Consider the following 19,254-nt stretch of genomic DNA (forward strand, 5'->3'; position numbering starts at 1 on the left):
GTCGTACTACATTAGCTTTTCCTTTTTTAGCTGATATCTTGTGATACATTTAATGATTAGCAAAACAAATTAGCAAAGCAAAAATACTTCTGGATACAGCTTCAGAGCTGGCTAGAAGTAGGTAAGAGACTAAAAGTCCCAATTAAATAATAGCTGCAACATGTCAGGTAAACTCAGGTTGCTTTTCATAAAAAGGCTGAGATAATTTGCTTAAAACTTTAGTCTTGTGAAACTGTGACTTTTTTTGTGTTGATTAGGGTGGGGTTTTTTTGGTGGGTGGCCTTGCATTTTAGTCACTTCTTTTTATAAAAAGGCTTTCTGATGGGGAAAATGTAGTCTATTATGTTAGTGTGAGGGATCACGTCTTTCCATTTTTAGCTGTCATTGGCTGAAAAGTTCTTGTTACTACTGCCAGCTAATAGAGTTGCTTCTCTAGCTCAGCGGGTAGAGGCATGTGCTGTCTAACTACTCAGCCTATCTCATTGCATCATTACAGTCCGTGCTGGCTGTCTAATCTAGCTGTACAAAGTAATTAAGTTGCCCGCCACTGAGCTGCTGGTGCTGAACATCAGTGCCTGGTACTGCCTTGCAGTGGGCTTGTTCTTCAGGTGTAGCTCAGGCATTTATTGTCTCTTGAGCTTATGCTGTGGGTATACTTATTGTTTCTGCCAGCGCTTAGATATTTTATCTTGGTAAATTGTTTTAGTATCTGTGAAAGAAGAACGTTCTCCAGATAATTCTGTTTGCAGATGTATTTAGGAATTGAAACTCAACTATTCTCAGTAGTGCTGCCCCTTAACAAATCACGAATAAAAGAAAAAGAGCTATTTTGGTCTATATTCTCAGCTCTGAATGGTCAATATTGTCACTGAGAGTCATCAAAGAACAGGGATGTGCCTCACACACAGTTTGTTTTTCCACCGAGTGTGCTTCCCTGCCAGCCATGCTGGGTGACAAAGGTTCCCGTTCTCATCAGTCATTTGTTGCAGTGAGTCGCCCACCCAGAAGTGGTTTCTCTTTGCCAGGTTGTAAGAGTTTTAGCGGGACTTTACGCTGAAACACCAAAAAAAATTAATCTTAGCACACAGGAGGATATGGATGTATGCCTTTCCTTTTGCTTTCGACTGCTCTTGGATTTCTTTTGGGACTCTAGGTGTTAAACAGTAGTGCCAGTAGTTCTTTTCTTCTATTCTACCTTGATACAACCTTGAGTACAGGAACGACATCCCAGCAAGCTGATATGATACTAGAAAAGTACATAGAAAAAGCAGTATTGCAGGTTAGGCAAAAATGTATTGTTAAAATCCTTCTTTCCAAGGTGAGGTAACATCATTCTTTGTTATCGCACCATGTCATACAAATTTAGAAGTTGATTCACTGTAGTTAGTTACTCAGTATGTTTCTGTCCCAAAACAAGAAAAATTTCACAGGCAGGAATACCGCTCTGTCTGTGAGTGGGATGGATGTTGAACGTGAATCCAAAGCAGGAAGACTTGGTAATCAGCATCCTGAGCTATTTGGCCCTGCTGTGAAGCGTTGACGATGGGAAGAGTGAATCCCTCCTAAACACGGAGTTCTTTTGCAGGACTAGAGCCACAGTCACCTCCAAAAGCACCAGCAGGGAAGACGTCAACAGGACCAGCTCCGCTGAGCTCCCGCACCCAGCTGAAACAGAATGAAGACGAACTTGATCCAACCTGTGCAGCTGCTACATTGAAAATTATTAGAGACAAACTACCAAAGTTACTACCTCCACATGCCAGGTTATCTTTGTTTTAATTCTTGTAGAAACCTCTTGCTCTTACTTGTATTTGTTAGTCATGAAAGCACACAGAAAAGTGCTCATGAGCTAGGCAAGTTGCTAAGGCTGTCTTGGTTTCATCTTCAAGTTACAGTTCTTTTACTAAGATGTACATTCACTGCTTAATATTGGAGATTTTGTTAGTGATTGCACCAGACTCTTAAGGAATATTTTGCTGCTTACTTGGTGTAGGTTTTATTTGGTGTAAATGGCCTCTATGAAACCAGAAAACATTCCATTCCCTCTACTCCTGACAAAAAAAAAAAACCATCCCCAATTATTGGAGTAATTTTTGGTTTGCAACTAAACAGAATATGTCCAATGCTAAATTAGGAAGTAGTTTCAATCGTCTTTTGCTTCCTAGTGACTTATGCTGTCAGTGCTGCTTGGAGGCATGTTTTACTGGTTCCAAAGATGTATTTGTTGTCAGTCCTATTTAAAGCTTGCTGAAATTGTCTAGCATTTATCTGTGATTTCAGGATAAGACTGAGTAGTCTACGTAGTGGCATATTCCTGAAAAGGCACTTCTGCATTGGCCAAAAAGCCCCCCAAAAAACTAGCAAACTGTAACGTAATCTAAGAAAGGGGTTTACTTCATTAGAACTCCGGCATTTGGAGTATTCAGGTGTACCTTTTGACTTCTAATCTTTAAAACTTTAGTGTTTCAGTAAGGTGACTGAGACCGTTTGAAGCTCTCTTAGTGAATACCCAAGGTCTCCATAGTAGTACTCTGGTTTTTGAGAACTTTGAATTCTGTAGTGGTATTGTACAATGAGTATTGTAAGTCTGCAAGATGGAATTTTGTCAACAAAACCAGACTTTGCAATCTGTGTGACTGCCATGCAAACATGGGCATGAGTTGACAGAAAAAAGATCTTTCTAAAAACAGTTGCCACATCAGTAGCTCCCATTACAGTACAGCATGTATGATCCACTACTGCCCCCATTAGATCTCTGGGCTTCTACGCTTATGGTATAATACGTTTTAGTTAGCTTTAGCTGGATGTGCAGTTAAGCTGCATGGTTCAGTGTGTGCTGTATGTATAGCATGTGGTGTTAAGGTCTGTATCCTTTGGGGAAAAAAAAAAAAAAAAAGAACAATCCTGTAAAGGTAGTTGTAGTCCTAGATCTAAGATAATATTAGCGTTGGTGAGAAAATCTAATGAAAAAAGAGAAAATGTTGTTTTGATCATTGCTGTTCTGTATTGACTTTGCATCAATTTTCTCCAGTGACTCTGCAACTACTGAGCCAGCAGCTTTGGAAGAGCCTGACAGTAAGAGAAGAAAACTAGAAGAGGAAAGAGCTAAAGCTCCCCTCATGCCTTTTGGATTAGATCTTCACTACTGGGGACAGGATCAGCCAAATGCTGGGAAGATTCTCAAGTAATGCTCTTTTTCTTTTAAGACAAATTAAACAAATACATATAGATTTACTTGTACTCAGAGGTCATGCAGTGGGGTGACTGCTATTTCTTTTGATAATTACTTTTCTTCTTTCCCTTGTGCTGTAGGACCCATAAACAAAGTCAGAAATTCTACCTTAAAATGTTATTTGTTTTGAGAAGATGTGATACTAATTAAATATCCTTTGATGCTTGAAAGCACTTTTTTCTGCTCTTTCATGTTTGTGTATTATTTGCAGCATGGCATCACTTACGCCAATTTAAATTGGTACCTCATTATGCAAAGTGCTATGCAAGTGCATGATAGACGGTCCCTCTGCTGGGGACTTTACTGTCTAAATAAATAGCAGGCAAGGTAGGAGAAAGGCTAGGGAGGTGTCAGGGGTATATTTCCTGACTTTACAGAATGGTAACTGAGGAAATGGATACGCTTGTTTAGTCACACAAGAAATAAGTGGCAGTTACAGGATTTGAATTTGGATCTCGCACTTTCCATTCTTGTCTGGGAAGGTTTTGTGTTTTCTTGGACATGAAGTGTTGCTGGCTTGGGGAAAGCTTTAGCAATGCCATGGAGAAGAGATGGTAGGTATACAGCAGAAATTGTTTCCAGCAGTCAGTTTTTAAAACCGCTTTTTAGGACTAGTGTTTTTATATGAAAGTTGAGATACAAGGTCCTCCCTCTATGTATGAATTTCATTTAAGTCCACCAGAACTTTAGTGTCAGTGTGTACCACACCTGGCTTGGAAAAGGCAAAAACCATTGACTGGCTGGGTTGCAAATCAAATGTATATTCTCAGCAGTGTTACTTTAACCTTGTTTGTTTTCTTATCAAAACAAAAAAAACCACAAACAAGCCAACCCCAAGTCATGATAGAATCATAAATCATAGAATTGTCTAGGTTGGAAGGGACCTTTAAGATCACTGAGTCCAACCCTCAGCCTAACACTGCCAAAACCACCACTGAACCGTGTCCCTCAGCACCACGTCTACCTGTCTATTAAATACCTCCAGGCGTGATGTTTCAACCACTTCCCTGGGCAGCCTGTTCCAATGTTGGATAACCCTTTCTGTGAAGAAATTTTTCCTAATATCCGATCTAAACCTCCCCTGGTGTAACTTTTGCTCTTGTCCCAAGATGATCACAGTGTGAAAACAGTGTTTGCAGAAAGAAACAAGAGGGAAGTGTTGCCCCTGTATCTGATTGTGTAAAATGCTGAATATGTTTCAAATTATTGAAAGCCAGTGAAATTTGATACATAATAGTGCTTTAACACAGTCACTCCAAGCGTTGGATTCTATCTGGTGTGGTGTAAGCTCTTCAAAGCCTATAAAATGGTAAAGATTTTCTGCAGGGTTTTAAGAAGCATTTGTCTGTGATAATGCCAAAAAGGTAGTAAGGCTTTATTTTACATTGCAAATGAGTTATTCAAGTCATAAGTGGAATCAGAAGCATATTTCACTGCCTGTCTGCCTTGTGCTGTACTGTTTTATTTTTATGCTTTCCAATAAAATAGAGGGCACACTTCTGAACCTTACAGTCTATAACTACAGATAGGCCAATCTAACTAAAGATAATTTAAGTAACTCTGCACACACAATACCATTGACCCCTGGGTATAAAATATGTTTATTGAAAAATTAAGGTAGTCATTGGCCAACTCCTTTAACTTTTTTATATGCACACATACTGTCTCTATAAGATGCCTAGGAAAAAAAGGAAACCCAAAAAACAGACAACACATATGGAATGCGTATGGAATTTGAATTTTTAAAATCTGAAGTGGAAAAGTCTTTTCCCTTCACCTGCTTAACACTACACTTACTTAATTACGGCGTTTACAATAAATTAAGATTTTGATAGTGAGAATGTAGCTACAAGGAAGGTGCTTTTCTAAGGAAGTGTTGTTTAGCCAGTAAATGGTGAACCTTCTCTAGAGGGTGACAGTAACTGGGCTTTACAAAAATTTTGGGCCGAACCATTTTCCCTACTTCTGCCTTCACTCACACAACTCATTAAGGTAGTTTAAGAGATAATTTTAAGAGTTTATGAAGCTGTAGTAGTACTGGGGTTGTTTTTTGGAGGGGGCAGGGGGAGGGGACAGGGGAAGCGGTGTATACTGCAGTGTTGTACTGTGTAGAGACTGCTATGCCAGCTTAACCAACTATTTTGGATAATGTGGGCCTTCCAAACTCATCTACCCTCCTCCTTGAATTTAATTAGCTTACTCTGAGGATTAGAGTGAATTAGCTGATGCAGCATGTTTTATGACTGTGACTAGGATATTTGAATTAGCTCATTTAGCACTTGCTCCAGGAAAACAGTATGCATCATACTGGTTTTAGAATTTGTATTTATTCAAGTTTTTGATAATCTTCCCATCACCTTAAGAATGAAGTTGATATAAATTTTTTTGAAAGAGTGCAACATGTCTCCAGGAACTGGACTTTCCTTTACATTTCAGTAAACCATTACTTGTCTTTTATTCCTGCAAATGCATAGCTATGTAATTTCCATTAAAGCCTCTGTTGTTTTTTTAGATCAGTTCTTTCCATGAGTGTGAATGGAGTGTTGATCTTCTAGTTGATTATATGCTCTCCTTCTGATCCATCTTACAAAAAGATTTTACTTGTCACGTGAATCAATTTTTTTTGAAACAAAGATCCCATGTTCTGCCTTCTTAAAATGTGGCTTAAATTACAGCAGCAGGAAATCAGAAAACTTTGGGGATTAGCACCACTTTGTTCTTTTCTTACCTGCTTGTAAGTCATGCTGGGAGAAAATCAGTTATATGCTTGCAGTAAACAATAGTATTTATGAATATCTGTGTAGGAATCAGGCTATTTTAAGTCCAGTTCCCAAATGCTGATCAATGATGCATAGAGTAAAACATAATTCTAATTTTCTTGAGATTTGTTGGATACAGATTGCGGGGGGGGGGGGGGGGGGTGAATATTAAATAGAAATTTTTCCTAATTGGAAAGATTGGCATGCACAACTATTAATTGCTTCTTCATTCTCATGTAACTGTAATTTGATAATCTAGAGGAGGAGGGGAGTTCAGACCACCAAAGGACACTAGAATTTTACTAAGAAATTCTGTAATGCTACCTTGCACTAGAAATCCTGTATGGTGTCTTTCTAGGAATGCTTTCCCCTCCTTGTGTCTGTAAGATTAGTAACACAGAGGTAGCAGTCAGTCTTGTTTTAAAGATTGCATTAGAACTAAGCAAATAAGAAATTTATTTCATTCTTTTATTTCTTCTCTATTGTACAATCTTGCCACGTAATTTCTGACGCTAAAATACTGTGCCATTCAAATGTTTGAATGAACTCATATTGGTATATTACAAAGATTCTTAAAGCTTTTTTGTTTAGTCTATAGTTTGCAGAATCGTGTGATTGAAATTTTTTTTAAACCAAAAATAGTGGAAACATATTACTAGGTTTAATGTTGAACTAGCCTCCATTATAACTCTTTTGCCTTTATCCCCTAATTTAACAGAAGGAAGTTATTTGCACTTTATGGCAGGTTAGAATTTTTCTGGCACTAGCAAGGTATTTTCAATGAAGAAATTATTGGATGGCATGAATCTCTTTAACAAGGATTTTACTTGTTGAACATTTTTCTGATTATTTAGCAAATGATAGAATGGCTTTGAAATTGCTTAATCCTTTTTTTAACCTAGTTCTAATCTCTTTACATAGTTTTAAATGATCAACTGTTGGAGTAAAACCAGCAGCTATATATGTTGTAGGTTGCTAAGGTCAGATAATTTCCTCCACTTTTTTTTTTCCTTTGTGGTCTCCTGAAAACTTGTTGGATAAAATTCATCAAGACTCTTCAGGCCTACTAAAGTAATTCTTTAAGTATTGGCTTATGTGCTGTGCTGAATTGAGATCACTGTGATTAGTGAAGCCAATGTGCATGTGTTAATGGCTCTGCAGTCTACAGGAGGCAAAGTCTCAGAAGTAGGAATGACATCCAAGGATATTACTGAGTGAGAAAAAATGGATATGGATAGAGAAAATCCTCTCAAGTCAGTCTGGGGCTGATTGGGTGGAAGAGCTATGTGGAAGAATGGAATTGTGAAGTGTCCTTTATGAGTTTTAAGTCCTTATCAAGACATCTGTCATCTAGATATCTCCATTTTTCTTGTACTAAGGAGCAGACGTGCAGGCTTAGTTTAGCTTTTTTTTTTTTTCTCTTTAACTTCATATTTCCTTAAATTTGGGGTGGGATTGTTCTTTAACTTCAAATGTCTTAAAGTTAGATATCTAAGCTTAAGCTGGTCACCCCGACTTCATGATTAGGAGAAAGAAACATTTACCATCAGAGGGACAGTCATTGCATCCTAAGATTAGCATCTAAAATGAGTCAGGTAATTACTCTTCGGGATTGCACGTTTCTCATTATAGACTCTTGGTAGCCTAGGGTGGCTAAAATGAAGTTATATGAATACTGTTGAGAAAATTTGAAAATCCTATATCACTCAAGGGTCCTTACTCCCGTGCTCTCTCACTCCCTACGTCCGCTGACATGGTACTAATCGTCTTTGTATGTTTGTCTATATGTGTCTGTAAATATAGGTAAGATCTCTAATTTTAAAATAGATTTTCAATGGATTAGCCTAATTTCCTAGAGGAACACCCCACAAGTTTCTCAGACTTACGGACACTGTATGGAACCTGGAAGAAAGAACCTCTCTAAGAGTCAGCCGATTTGTTTTCTCTCTTCCTGGATCTCAGTATATTGCAACATACTCTGATGATTTCAGCTCCTGCTTCATTGCTGCTACAGCAGTACAGCTACCAGGAATAAGATCAGAGAAGTTAAGATCAAACAGTTTCCTCCCTGATCTATCTTCCATGTTTAACCATAGAAGTATTTTGTTATGAAGAGTGTTAGCTACAGAATTACAAAGTGAAACTGGATATTGGATAACTGACTCTGAATGTCAGTTCATGAACTAGAGCAAAGACTCGTTATAGGTTAAATAAGGAATCAATACTGGGCCCGTGTTGGTGGTATTTTAAAAACATCTTCATAATATAGGAGTTATAAGAAAGAATAGTAGATTCCTAGGTTTTTCTAATTCACCAGTAAAGCTTCCCTTCCTTTTACATATAAGTTTACCAGAGGATTATACTGGCATCTTTATGTGCTTTCTTACAACTTTGTGAAGAATTTTCATTTCTTGTTTTCCCAGGTTTGCTTCTGAGCATCGATTTTGGGCACCCAGTGAAGTAGAGGAAGAAGTGGAAAATAAAGAAATAACTGAAATGTTAAAAACTAGATACATAACATTTGCTGGCAAGTTTGAACCAGTGAAACATAGATGTCGAGCACCAATGCCTGATGGAAGTCTGTGTGAAAGACAAGATCGGATTAAGGTGGGCACTAAGTTACATAACTTCCAGGATATGTGCTATATGGAGAATATCTCATTAAAACAGATACATAAAAGTTTATTTCACATTATAAATATATCTCAAGGCAGTGGAAGAAAATTGTATCTGGAGAAGTTTGCTGTTAATATATGCTTCATATGGGCAGCATCCTTTTGGTAAGGTTTCTATAAACATTTAAGGAACTCACAAATATTTTTTGCATTCATCATGGGTATTTATATTTTATTTATCACTGTGATATATGAGTACTTGGCAGTAAAGCTGTGACAGTGGGTTGGTTGCCAAAAAGTTTTCCTCATTTAGAGGCATATTTGATATTAATTGTTTTTAGAAACTTGGGTGTTTGAGGGGCAAAGAGATTTTATTTACAAATTAGGTTTTGTGAAAGCTAAATCCTACACCGCCTCAAATTATGAGCCCTATTGAGCAGAAGTACTTTGCTTAAATGCTTTCTTCTAATATCCCTGTTCTTTCTGTATTACCTGATGCTGAAGGATCTGAATGCACTAAAGTACTTTAAATGGGATTTTTACAGGACAGAGATATAGCGTAAACAACAACATACAATGCAGCATTTGTGCCCTTGTTCCAGACTTGACAGAATGTGTTACTTGACCTCTTGAAATCGGATGCTCGTATCACAAAGAGTTTATTTCTTTGAGATTCTAAATATGTTAAACACATGATGTTTATGGGATCCTAATGCTTTCTAAGGGGGGCTGGAAATTAAGTGTAGAATTTTGTTGCTTGATTCCAGTGTGTGGCTGTAAGCTATGTTGAATAACATGTAAGCATTTTCTTTCAATTCAGAAGTTTTGAGATTTTTTTTTTTCCCCCCTTTCTTTCTGAAGTGCCCGTTCCACGGAAAGATAATTCCTCGGGATGAATCTGGGGTTCCCGTTAATGCAGAGGACAGAGCCAGAGAAGAAAAGGTGCGGTTTGAGAAGCAAGAGGCTCAACCAGGTTTGTGTCTGCATGGCATCTTTAAAAAAAAAAAAAAAAGAATTAGGCAGAGGTGGGAAATAAGCTTTAAACATAAGCGTAGTATCTTTATTGTGTATATGTTTGTGGATATATTGTATACATTATTTACAATATATTTACAATCTATACAATAACTGTATCTATTGTATCTACATTGTATCTATATATTTTATATCTTGCATGTGCAATATATTGTATCTGTATATAGATACAGTGTAGATACAAGTTGGACAACAATCTCGGTATACAGTTGGAGAGCAAATGTGACCAGCTACATGGAGGAAGAGAGCGGATTCTTCTGTTGCTAAAAGCACAGGTTGGGATCCACAGAACTGGATCATAATTCTGTTTTGCTCCTAACCACATTCTCTCATTTAAATTCCTATTGATTTTAATTTGCAGATCGTTTGAAGTGATTCTTGCTTATGTGGTAAATATGGATACATGTGTACACAGAATAAGGGTAACATTGCATTTGTTCTCTACTTCCAATAGTTATCATAATGTTCCTAACACTGCTCAGATAGACAAGTTATAGACTTTATCTTAAGGAACATGTTTATTAAGGACGATTAAACCTATTTCCTGGGAAATGCTTGACATTAACTGTTCCTATGCTTTCGAAAAGAAGTCGTCTAATCTTGATGGTCACCAACAGTTGTCATTTATGTAATGTAATGATAATATTATTAGGATCACTGTGTTACCACGGATATTGGCAGAGTGGTTTTATTGTCACAATGCGGGAACTTTTCTTCCCTGTATCTATTCATATTTATCATATTCTATCTTTCCTTTATCTACTCACTTACTAATTGTGTTTTAGAAGGAGAATTCTTGGCCTTGTTATGCTGTGTATCTGTGCAGCATCGCTAGAAAATACTCTGAACTAGGGAACCCTTCACCTTGGGCTTTACTTTATTGGCATTATAACTAGTCTGGATGTTCTAATAGGCATGATGTTTGTGATGGGCTTGAAGAAGGGAGCAAGCAGACCGATGCTATTTAATTGTTTACATGTTACTGTTCAATACTCTGGATTTTGTTTTTAAACAATGGGGATGGGCAACAAAACTAACAGCCTCCTCCTTGCATCCTGGCTGCTGCTTTCAGGTGTGGAGGGAAGACTTATCCTACCCCAAGATTATATGGCCATTTTTAGCCAGGATAAAGCTCCAGAGTGCCAGGTAAGGAATGCAGACACTGAGAAAGACAGCAAGCAATTAATAGACTGTCAGGAAGACTTCCAAGAGGAATAAGACACTTTTTTTGCAATGGTAAAACTAGGCCTCATTAGCGATGGACAGAAGGTAGATTTTCATGGAGCACTGGGGGAACTGCAACCAGGAAGCTACTGGAAGTTGATGGACTGCGAAGGAAGATGGGAAAGAGGGATCTATCCAGCAAAGACATAGTGTATAATTGGAGGGAGCAGATTTGTTTTCAGAGCTTTTATTTAATCTGCCCTCCTTCAAAAGGTCTTAGTTTTCTCTAAGTCATTTATTCTAGGTGAGTATTCTGCATTCTAATTAAACTTACCCCTAGGCTTTATCATTTTGATATCTCGTAGTATACTCCCTTTAAGGAGTTAGTTCTGTCTTAAGCTCTGACTCAGTATTTCACCAGTTTCACAGTCATTCAGATTATTAATGAGGCTACTGAACCTTCCACAAAACCCCTTCAGAGCATAAAGAACAGTTGTTGATCTGTTATCCAGAAAGGTCTATCTCGAATGAATGAGCATTTAAACATAAAACTGACCCACTCACTTTCCTTTAGTTCTGATTTGGCCATCTTTGAGTGACTGTGCTTGGCAATTACCAGCACCACATGAATGCAGCAGTTACTGAACACCTTCTGGTGTCTGCATGTGTCAAGAAGTGCTGCGTTTGGAGGCAGTTTCCATCTTTGCCAAGGTGGAGCGAAGTGCTCTAAACTGGCATCCAGCCTACAGCATGGGCACGGTTGGACTGTCACAGCGAAGCCAGGCCAGGGGTGTGGACATTGTGCTAAAAAAGAAAGTTCCCAGCTTAGTTATGACAAACAAAAACTATCAAATTAAACTAGCAGGTGTTCTTGAGGGACTTGTTTCAAGCTAAAAATTAATACTCTGGTATAAAAATCACTTGCACTGAAAAATATTGATTTTATTTTTTTTTTTTCCCCTGTGAAATTGCCATTGCTGGAGGCTGGACATAATACTTATTTTTATTACAGTGTCAGTGCGGTGGTGTTAGAGGCTTCGCACCTCTGGCCCACAGGGATGTGTGTATTAGTCCCAAACCAGTGTTGACATTGTTGCGTTGTGTTATTGAGTACTGTTGTTAAGCTGAGATGTCATACAAAGGTCCATCCCATCTGTCTGGGGAGGTACTGAACAAACTATGGCACTTAATTTATTGGACAAAACCTCACAGGTTTCTAAAGCCATATGTGTACCAGATGTCACTAAATACTTTTATCCACTGCTTTTTCTTCCTTTCTTTTTTTCTGTGCCTCAGTATTTTTATATTTGTTTCATAGTATTTTCATCAACCTTTTAAAATGCTCCTTAATTTGTTTATTTGGGGCTTGTAGTTTGGGAGGGGAGGGTGTTTGGTTGTTTTGCACTGGGGTTTGGTTTTGGTTTGTTTTGGGTTTTTTGTTTGTTTGTTTTTACAAAGGACTTGAAGTACATCTGAGCAGTGCTGCTCCAGAAAATATGCAAGTGGGGACCCACTCTGTACAGTGTGTGCTTTGGTCTTATGAGTGACAACATCATTTGCTAATGATGACAGTTTGAAAAATGCCAAACATTAAAATTTAGGGATCAGTTGCGTGTTTAAATCACACCAAAATTCTTCCTACAGCTTTTTCCTGTTGGATGGTAGGTTTATTTTCATCCCTGTGTGTGAAGGGGAAAAAAGTAATACAGTTTGTGTGATAATGACTATGATTTGACAACACTGTCATTGTTCTTATGGAGCATTTTTTAACTTGGTATAAAATTTTAAGCTCTATCTAATGTCCACAAAATGGTGCTTTGGGCTCTTTGGTCCTGAAACAATGAATCAGGTGGGATTACGCTGACCTGCTAATCTGCAGTGTTCATCCTTTTCCAATAGTTCACACATAGGAGCAAATTAAGTGCCTATTTTTTGTGTCAACCTTGAAGAGTATCTGGTTTTTCAGCCCTTAGTGACTTGTTAACAAACAGGTATCAGGACAGGCTGGTGAAGGCAGGCTGCTGGCCAGTCAGATGTGAAATAGCATCTCTCGACTAACTACAGTATTGATTCCCGCCTACCATTGCAAACTGTGTAATTTTCTTTTCCCTGCTGCTAAACTCAGTAACAATGTATGAAGAGCTTTAGGGGCCCATCAATGCTCAAAAAGGCTGCTCTTCCCTGGCATTCTATTGATTTTTCTCAAAGGCTTTTAAATTGCTCCTTCATTTTACTCAAATGCTCATTTCATCTCTACTGGATGCCGGCATTTTTTCGTTGTGTTTAAACAATTGCTCCATTCACTGAGTTCCTAAACTGTGACGCCTTCTTATTACCGGGAGATAAACTGTTTAGACAGTTTTCCTTAATCTTGGATTAATCGTTCCTGTATCTGAATTGTGCTGTTCTGTATTCCTTCACTTAAAAAAAGAAGTCTGTGAGGTCTTATGCTCTATCAAGTATATGTGTTCTATTTTCTCTCTATATACTTCTACTCAGTTCTTGCACAGCTTCATTTTCCTCATGCTTTTTGGTGTGTTGGATTTTAATCAGTCCTTGCTTTCATATAGCAGGTTAGATCTAACCCTTCCTTGGAAAATTGCTCCGGTGTTCCTAAACACTGTGCTCTTAAGTGAGGACATTGCCTCTGACCTTCCTGAAACGTTGTTACCAATATTTGTCACTCTCAGTGGCAATCTTGGTATATAAGTGAAATTGTATAGTAGTTTAGAACTGTTTATTTTTCTTATCTACATAGATGTTAAATAAGGGTTGTAGACATTTGGTGTTAAAATTTCTGCAGGCAATAAAGGCTGACTGACATACCAGAAACTGTATGACAAATGGTTCAAATGGTTGGCAATTACTAGTTGTTAAAGTACAGAATACTGACATTTGTGCTGAGTTTGGACCATATTACTCTCTGAAGTGGTACTTGCTGCATTTTTTTTCCAACCAATATGCTCAAAATCTTTATAATGCAATGCTGTTTTTTCTAATTTCCACTTGAAGATATCCATCCTCTAGCCACATTTTTACTTTCTGCTTCGTACTCTATTACCTTGTTCTGATATGCAAGACTCTATACTAAAGGTGAAAGACCACTGTTTCCTCAAAGAGTTTACAGTCTAAATTGTTCGTGCTTTTTCCCATGATGGCATTGATGATCAGAAACCATTTACAGTGTGTGGTTGGATTCGGAAGAATTCAGGTTTTGTTAAAACTGTAAAACAAGTTTTTTGATGAGATAAATTAACTCTTGTGCTATTGTCAAGAGAAGAAACTTGATTTAGATAGTTAAACTGTTGAATTGTGGGGTACTTCAATAGTAGTATCTTTTTCAGATGCAAAATTGGGCTCATGGCAACAGGTTCATGTTGTCTTATTCAGGAATGCTTTTTATGTGTCAGATACCAGTTGCGTGTTTTGAAGCAAATATGATTCTTTGATGCAGAAATGTTACAATGTTGTCACTCTCACTCTGCTCGAAAGTTGACATATTCCATCAGTTTATTTTTAAGCTTATTCAGAATTTATTTTTGGAGATGATAAGTTCCTCAGCTACCTTGTTGGCATTTTGTTCAATTTCTAAATAATAATCACTCCATTTTCTGTCAACTCTCCTACATGGAATAACTTCCTTGGAATTTTGCTACTGTACCACTGCAAAAACTTGACTTAAGTCTTCCTACAGAACAGTTTTATCTACAGCAGCTAATAATAGATACTAATCCCAGACTGGCAGGGCTTTTTCATCAAGATCTGTCATTTTGGCTAACTGCTCTATCCTCCCCTTCCTTTGTGTATGCAACTTACAGCGCAGTGACTGCCTTCGCCTAGCGGTGACAAGAACCTGTACCTTAGGAGACTGCAAATTCTACCTGGGTTTGGAGTTTCAAAGTGTGTGCTTTTTCTTTTAAACAGAGTGGCGAGATCCGGAATTCATGAGAGAACTTGAAGCAGCTACAGGAATGGATCTTGGTTCCTCTAAAAATAATGGAAAAGGAGGGAAAAAGAAAGGGAAGAAGAAAAAATATCCAAATCTGACAGACCTGAAGCAGCAGGCTAATACTTCTCGTTCCCGGCTTGAGAAGAAAGTCTTTAATAAGTAAGATGCTTATGTTCTCTGAAGCCTGATAAATTGCTGTTTCCCTTTGTTTCAGTGGTACTTTCTGTTTCTACATTAACATGCACTTACTAAACAACTTTCTTCTCTAACTGCAGAGTAAGAATGCCTTCCATATCTCTGGAGGGTAAAGAGTAGCAGGTACTGATAATCAAGGTTATTTCTCTCAGAATGATTTTCAGCTAAAAATTTCCCTATGAAAGATATTTTGGTTTTCCTCCTCGTTTGGTTGTTTTTGGGGTTTTTTTGTCATCCTTTTACTGCTGTAGTGGCTTCTCTGGATGATCATTTATTAATGAGTTAGATGCTACTTTATGTGTGCAAATAATAATGGATCTGTAAAGAAGATGATATGTTCAGAGTGACACAGCTTACAGCATCAGACACACTGTAGTAGTGTAGATGAAGTGAAAATGGAGTTTTTCTTTCTGAATGCCTAAGATGGGCTGTCCTGAGTGGGATCCCCTAATTAACTTCAATTAATAAAAGGGTCTGTCAAAACCACTTGGCTTTTGGTGTGTAGCTGCATCTTGGCAGTTGCCCTCAAGCCTCTGGTGAATGCTCAGAGACCTTCCTAAACTTTTGACTGCTGCCTGGGCTTCCTGTGTATTTTCTCTCACTCTTGGGTATAGTAAATTGCTAGCTGGGCCTGATGCAGCGCCTTCCAAGCCAGTATGTACACACAGTGATCCCTTCCTGTCTAATGTTCAGTGACACACTGCCAATGCATTTTTTTCTCCTCCTTTACCGAGAATGCATTCAGTTGGTTAAGAAAAATCATTTGGATCCTTGTGTTATGGTCCTTGTTCGCTTAACCCTTGCTGTCTTTTGTAAATATCAAGGACTGGAACCTGCGGCAGGTCTCTCCTCATTGTAAGAGTTGAGAGATGATTATTCCCTGAACCAGAGATGTGGACACAGTGTTCTTCCCATGATGGTGCTGTTTCTATATGTCTCCCTTTCTTCCCCACACATGTACAGTCAGTAGCTCTTGGCCTACCTTTAGCTCAAGGAGAAACTGTTTGGATGGCGTTGGCATTTAGATATTTCAAAGGTGTGTCCACGACTTTTGTAGACATACATGAGTTAACTTTAAAGCAGGCACACTAGCTCAGATGGAAGTGGGAGCCCACCAGCTGAACGGGTTTTAGAACGTCTAGTAGCTCCATACATCCACTCTGTTATGTCATTTCTGATATCTAGTCTCGGTTAGATGTGGCTGCAACATCAATTTGCCTAAGCATGCTCTAGTCTTTATCAAATAGGAAGCAGCTGCCGGTAATTACAGAGTTTCACCTGTCAAAAATGAAGTGGTCAAAGGAAAGTGAAAAGTGTAAAGTTGTCAAATCAAAAAAGCTAAATTATTATTATGAAGTCATCAACGCTGGATTATTATCTAAACATACTGGATGAGTTGAACAGCATCCAAGGCACAATATTTGTTTGAACTGTTTTCCCTTTTCTTGTGTAATGGTTATAATAACAAAGCCAAATCTACATTGCTTTCGGTTACAGAAATAGCACGTTTTCTGTGAAATTATCATGTTACCTGATCTTAGTTAAAAGCCAGAGACATACGGTTCTAAAGATCAGAATTTCATATCAACTTTAACAAAATAAATTTTAAAAGCTGTCTTTGGTTTACTAGGGTTTGTGCTAATGATTTTGAGTGTGTGTTAGGGCCAGGCATAGGGAATCAAACCTGTCATGTTTTAATAGGTTTCATGCTTTGCAGCACTAAACAAGATGATAACCTTGGCTCCTTATAACAACCCCAAATTACTTGAAATGTATAGGTGATAAACCCAGGCTCTAGTCTGCCAATAAAGTTAAGTGAAATTGCACACAGATCATCAAAGTGGGATCTCATTTCATTTACAGTATCGCACAATCCAGTGGTGCTAATGTAAAACCTACATGACATGAAAGTGTCAAGGCCACTCTGCGCTGCTAAAGGCTCACTTTTCTCCTACCAATTAGGCAATATTTGAAGTGCAAAACCATGACCACATTTTCCTTACTCTGGTAACTTTATTGGCAGAATTTTGTTAAAAATACACCTCTTCCACGGTGGGTTTTTTCAGAATGTTGGCTTTCATTACAATTGCCGCTGAGAAAATCTTTAATCCCACCATTTAGAAGCATTATTAAGAAGTATCCTCTGTTTTCAGATGTTTCAAAATGGCTTTTGAAATGAAGCCGTTACAGAGAGCAGTTAGCTATAACAGAAGTCAACTTGCCTCTCAGAGATAACCACAGGAGCAGAGCTGGAATAGCGTGTAGGCCCTGATGGGCAAAAGGCTGGTGCCCACTACCAGGTGGATGCCTTGTTCTCAATTCACTGCACAGCCTGCAGCATCCTCAGAAGTGATAGAGAAAGGCAGATTGTGACAATGCAGGATCTAACAGATAGCACTAGACTTGAAACCATCTACTTTGTGTGATAGAACTTGCTGACTGCATTTCTGATGTAGAAATGAAAGAAGACCTCAAGCAGTGCCATGTTCTTAAATGGGACGTGTTCCCTCAAACCCATCCCTTAGCTGGTATACTTCCCATGTTGGCAGAGCATCCAGGCCTTTACAGAGAATTGTTAGGAGACATCTTAACACACCTGCATATATCAGCTCATCTCAGAGATTTTGGGCTAGAGGCACCCAAAGTAACCAATAACTCAGCTGCGCACAGCACCTACCATAAATTTCTGTGGGGGCACATGTACGCAACAGAGCATTCTCTTGATTTCTGCTACCGCCTTTCTTTCCCCTCTGCAATCATGAACCCCTTGCTCTGCCTTCCCACTTAGAGTGAGCAGGCTTATGCCTCCTTTATGCCTTTTATGAGAATCTCCTGCTCCTATTCATGCTGTGTAGGCATCATTTTCCTCACCCTCAATCTCAGCTGCCTAATCTTCACTCAAGAGTTTGTGGAGGGAAGAAAAGTGCAGGTGTTTTCACTCACCCAGTTGAAAAGCATAGCAGTCTCTCCCAAAGAAGATAAATCCCTAGGAACCATTTTTACTGGGAGGAAACAGTGGCAGCAAATAAAGAGCAGCAACATGGGGGCAAACCCTCATCAGATTTATGGGCACCAGAAAGCTTAAGAGCTCCAAAGTTCATTCCTTTATTTCCTTTTTGAATCTGAAGAACACTCCAGAGCCTTCCTCAAGCACAGCAGGCACTACAGAGGGCTGGAACGCTTGCCCAGCATGAGGTAGCAGAGATCCCAATCCACTTTACAGAAGAGTAAGATATTGGACAGACTGTCCTGACTACACTGAACTCTAAGCGCTTAGCTGTTCTGGAGCAGTAATTTATCCCTCTGCATAGAGATGCATGACAGTGTCTGGTGTTTTCCTAACTCTTGTTCTGCTTGTGGATTAAATAATTGCTGCTCAGGAACTGACATACTGCTGATGTGAGTAAAAGAGAGTTTTATTCTGCCCACAGCTGATGAAATTGGTTTTTAGGAACCTGTGAAAGGAAAGTTGCTAAATAAGTTAATTGTTACGTGAATTGAAAAGCAAGCCCTTCCCTTACAAAAACATTCTAGATTCTGCAGGCTGGATTTTGTAAGGGTTTCTGAATGTGAAGTTTTTGTATCCTCTTACCTGCTTTTAGTTATTTTTTCACTAAGAGCAGTTAGGTGCTTTTGAAAATCAAACTTGGTATGTGTGACTATCGGAAAGAATGCTAGGAGGGTGGAAAGCACAGCCATTAGGCTGAAAGACTTTAGTTTGTTTACTCCTGTTAATAAAACTGAATTAAACTATTGGTATTGCTGCAGCTAATGTAGTTAACAAGACAAATTTGTTCAGCCTCAGTGCAGTGTTCAGAAACCTGGTAGTGATTAATCATAGTTCGTTCCCTGCCCCCCAACATTCATAAACATTGTCTGAGATTGTGTGGAGTTAACATAACTGGGTTTTATTTATTTTTTTTGTCTTTCAGAGGTGCTATGAAACGGGTGGTGAAAGCAATGAACCGAGTGGACCAAAGAAAGCACGAGAAGTTTGCCAACCAGTTTAATTATGCACTGAATTAAATTGTAATAAAATGAAGGGCAAAGATGATTAACAGGAGTGCAACTACACAAAACCTTTATCCCAGACCTTCATATTTGCACTAAAATACTGTGCTGGGTACACTTTTACTGGGGTAATTTTATAAGTTTTTTTAATTTCTTATTTGATAATGAACACAATTTTTGACAAAGATGTGGTGATATAGAATGAAATACATGAAGTAAGTTGATAATTATTTGAAATTTACATGAAATAGACCATGTTTTATGACTTGTACATACTGAGTAGCGTGTTTAGGG

The 19,254-nt window shown here is 38.3% G+C and overlaps 1 protein-coding gene across 1 annotated transcript in view; it reads left to right on the plus strand.

The window, feature by feature from the left end:
- Positions 1-18,975, plus strand: part of UVSSA (UV-stimulated scaffold protein A) — a 56,773-nt gene extending 37,798 nt beyond the window's left edge. Inside the window, exons 8-13 of the mRNA XM_009882564.1 lie at positions 1,586-1,763; positions 3,032-3,184; positions 8,415-8,598; positions 9,468-9,579; positions 14,730-14,913; positions 18,882-18,975. Coding sequence (XP_009880866.1) covers positions 1,586-1,763; positions 3,032-3,184; positions 8,415-8,598; positions 9,468-9,579; positions 14,730-14,913; positions 18,882-18,975 — 905 coding nt within the window. The remainder of the gene's footprint in view (positions 1-1,585; positions 1,764-3,031; positions 3,185-8,414; positions 8,599-9,467; positions 9,580-14,729; positions 14,914-18,881) is intronic.
- Positions 18,976-19,254: the final 279 nt, after the last annotated feature.

The sequence above is a fragment of the Charadrius vociferus genome, unplaced genomic scaffold (assembly GCF_000708025.1).
Source record: "Charadrius vociferus isolate BGI_N301 unplaced genomic scaffold, ASM70802v2 scaffold213, whole genome shotgun sequence".
Classification (NCBI taxonomy): Eukaryota; Metazoa; Chordata; class Aves; order Charadriiformes; family Charadriidae; genus Charadrius; species Charadrius vociferus.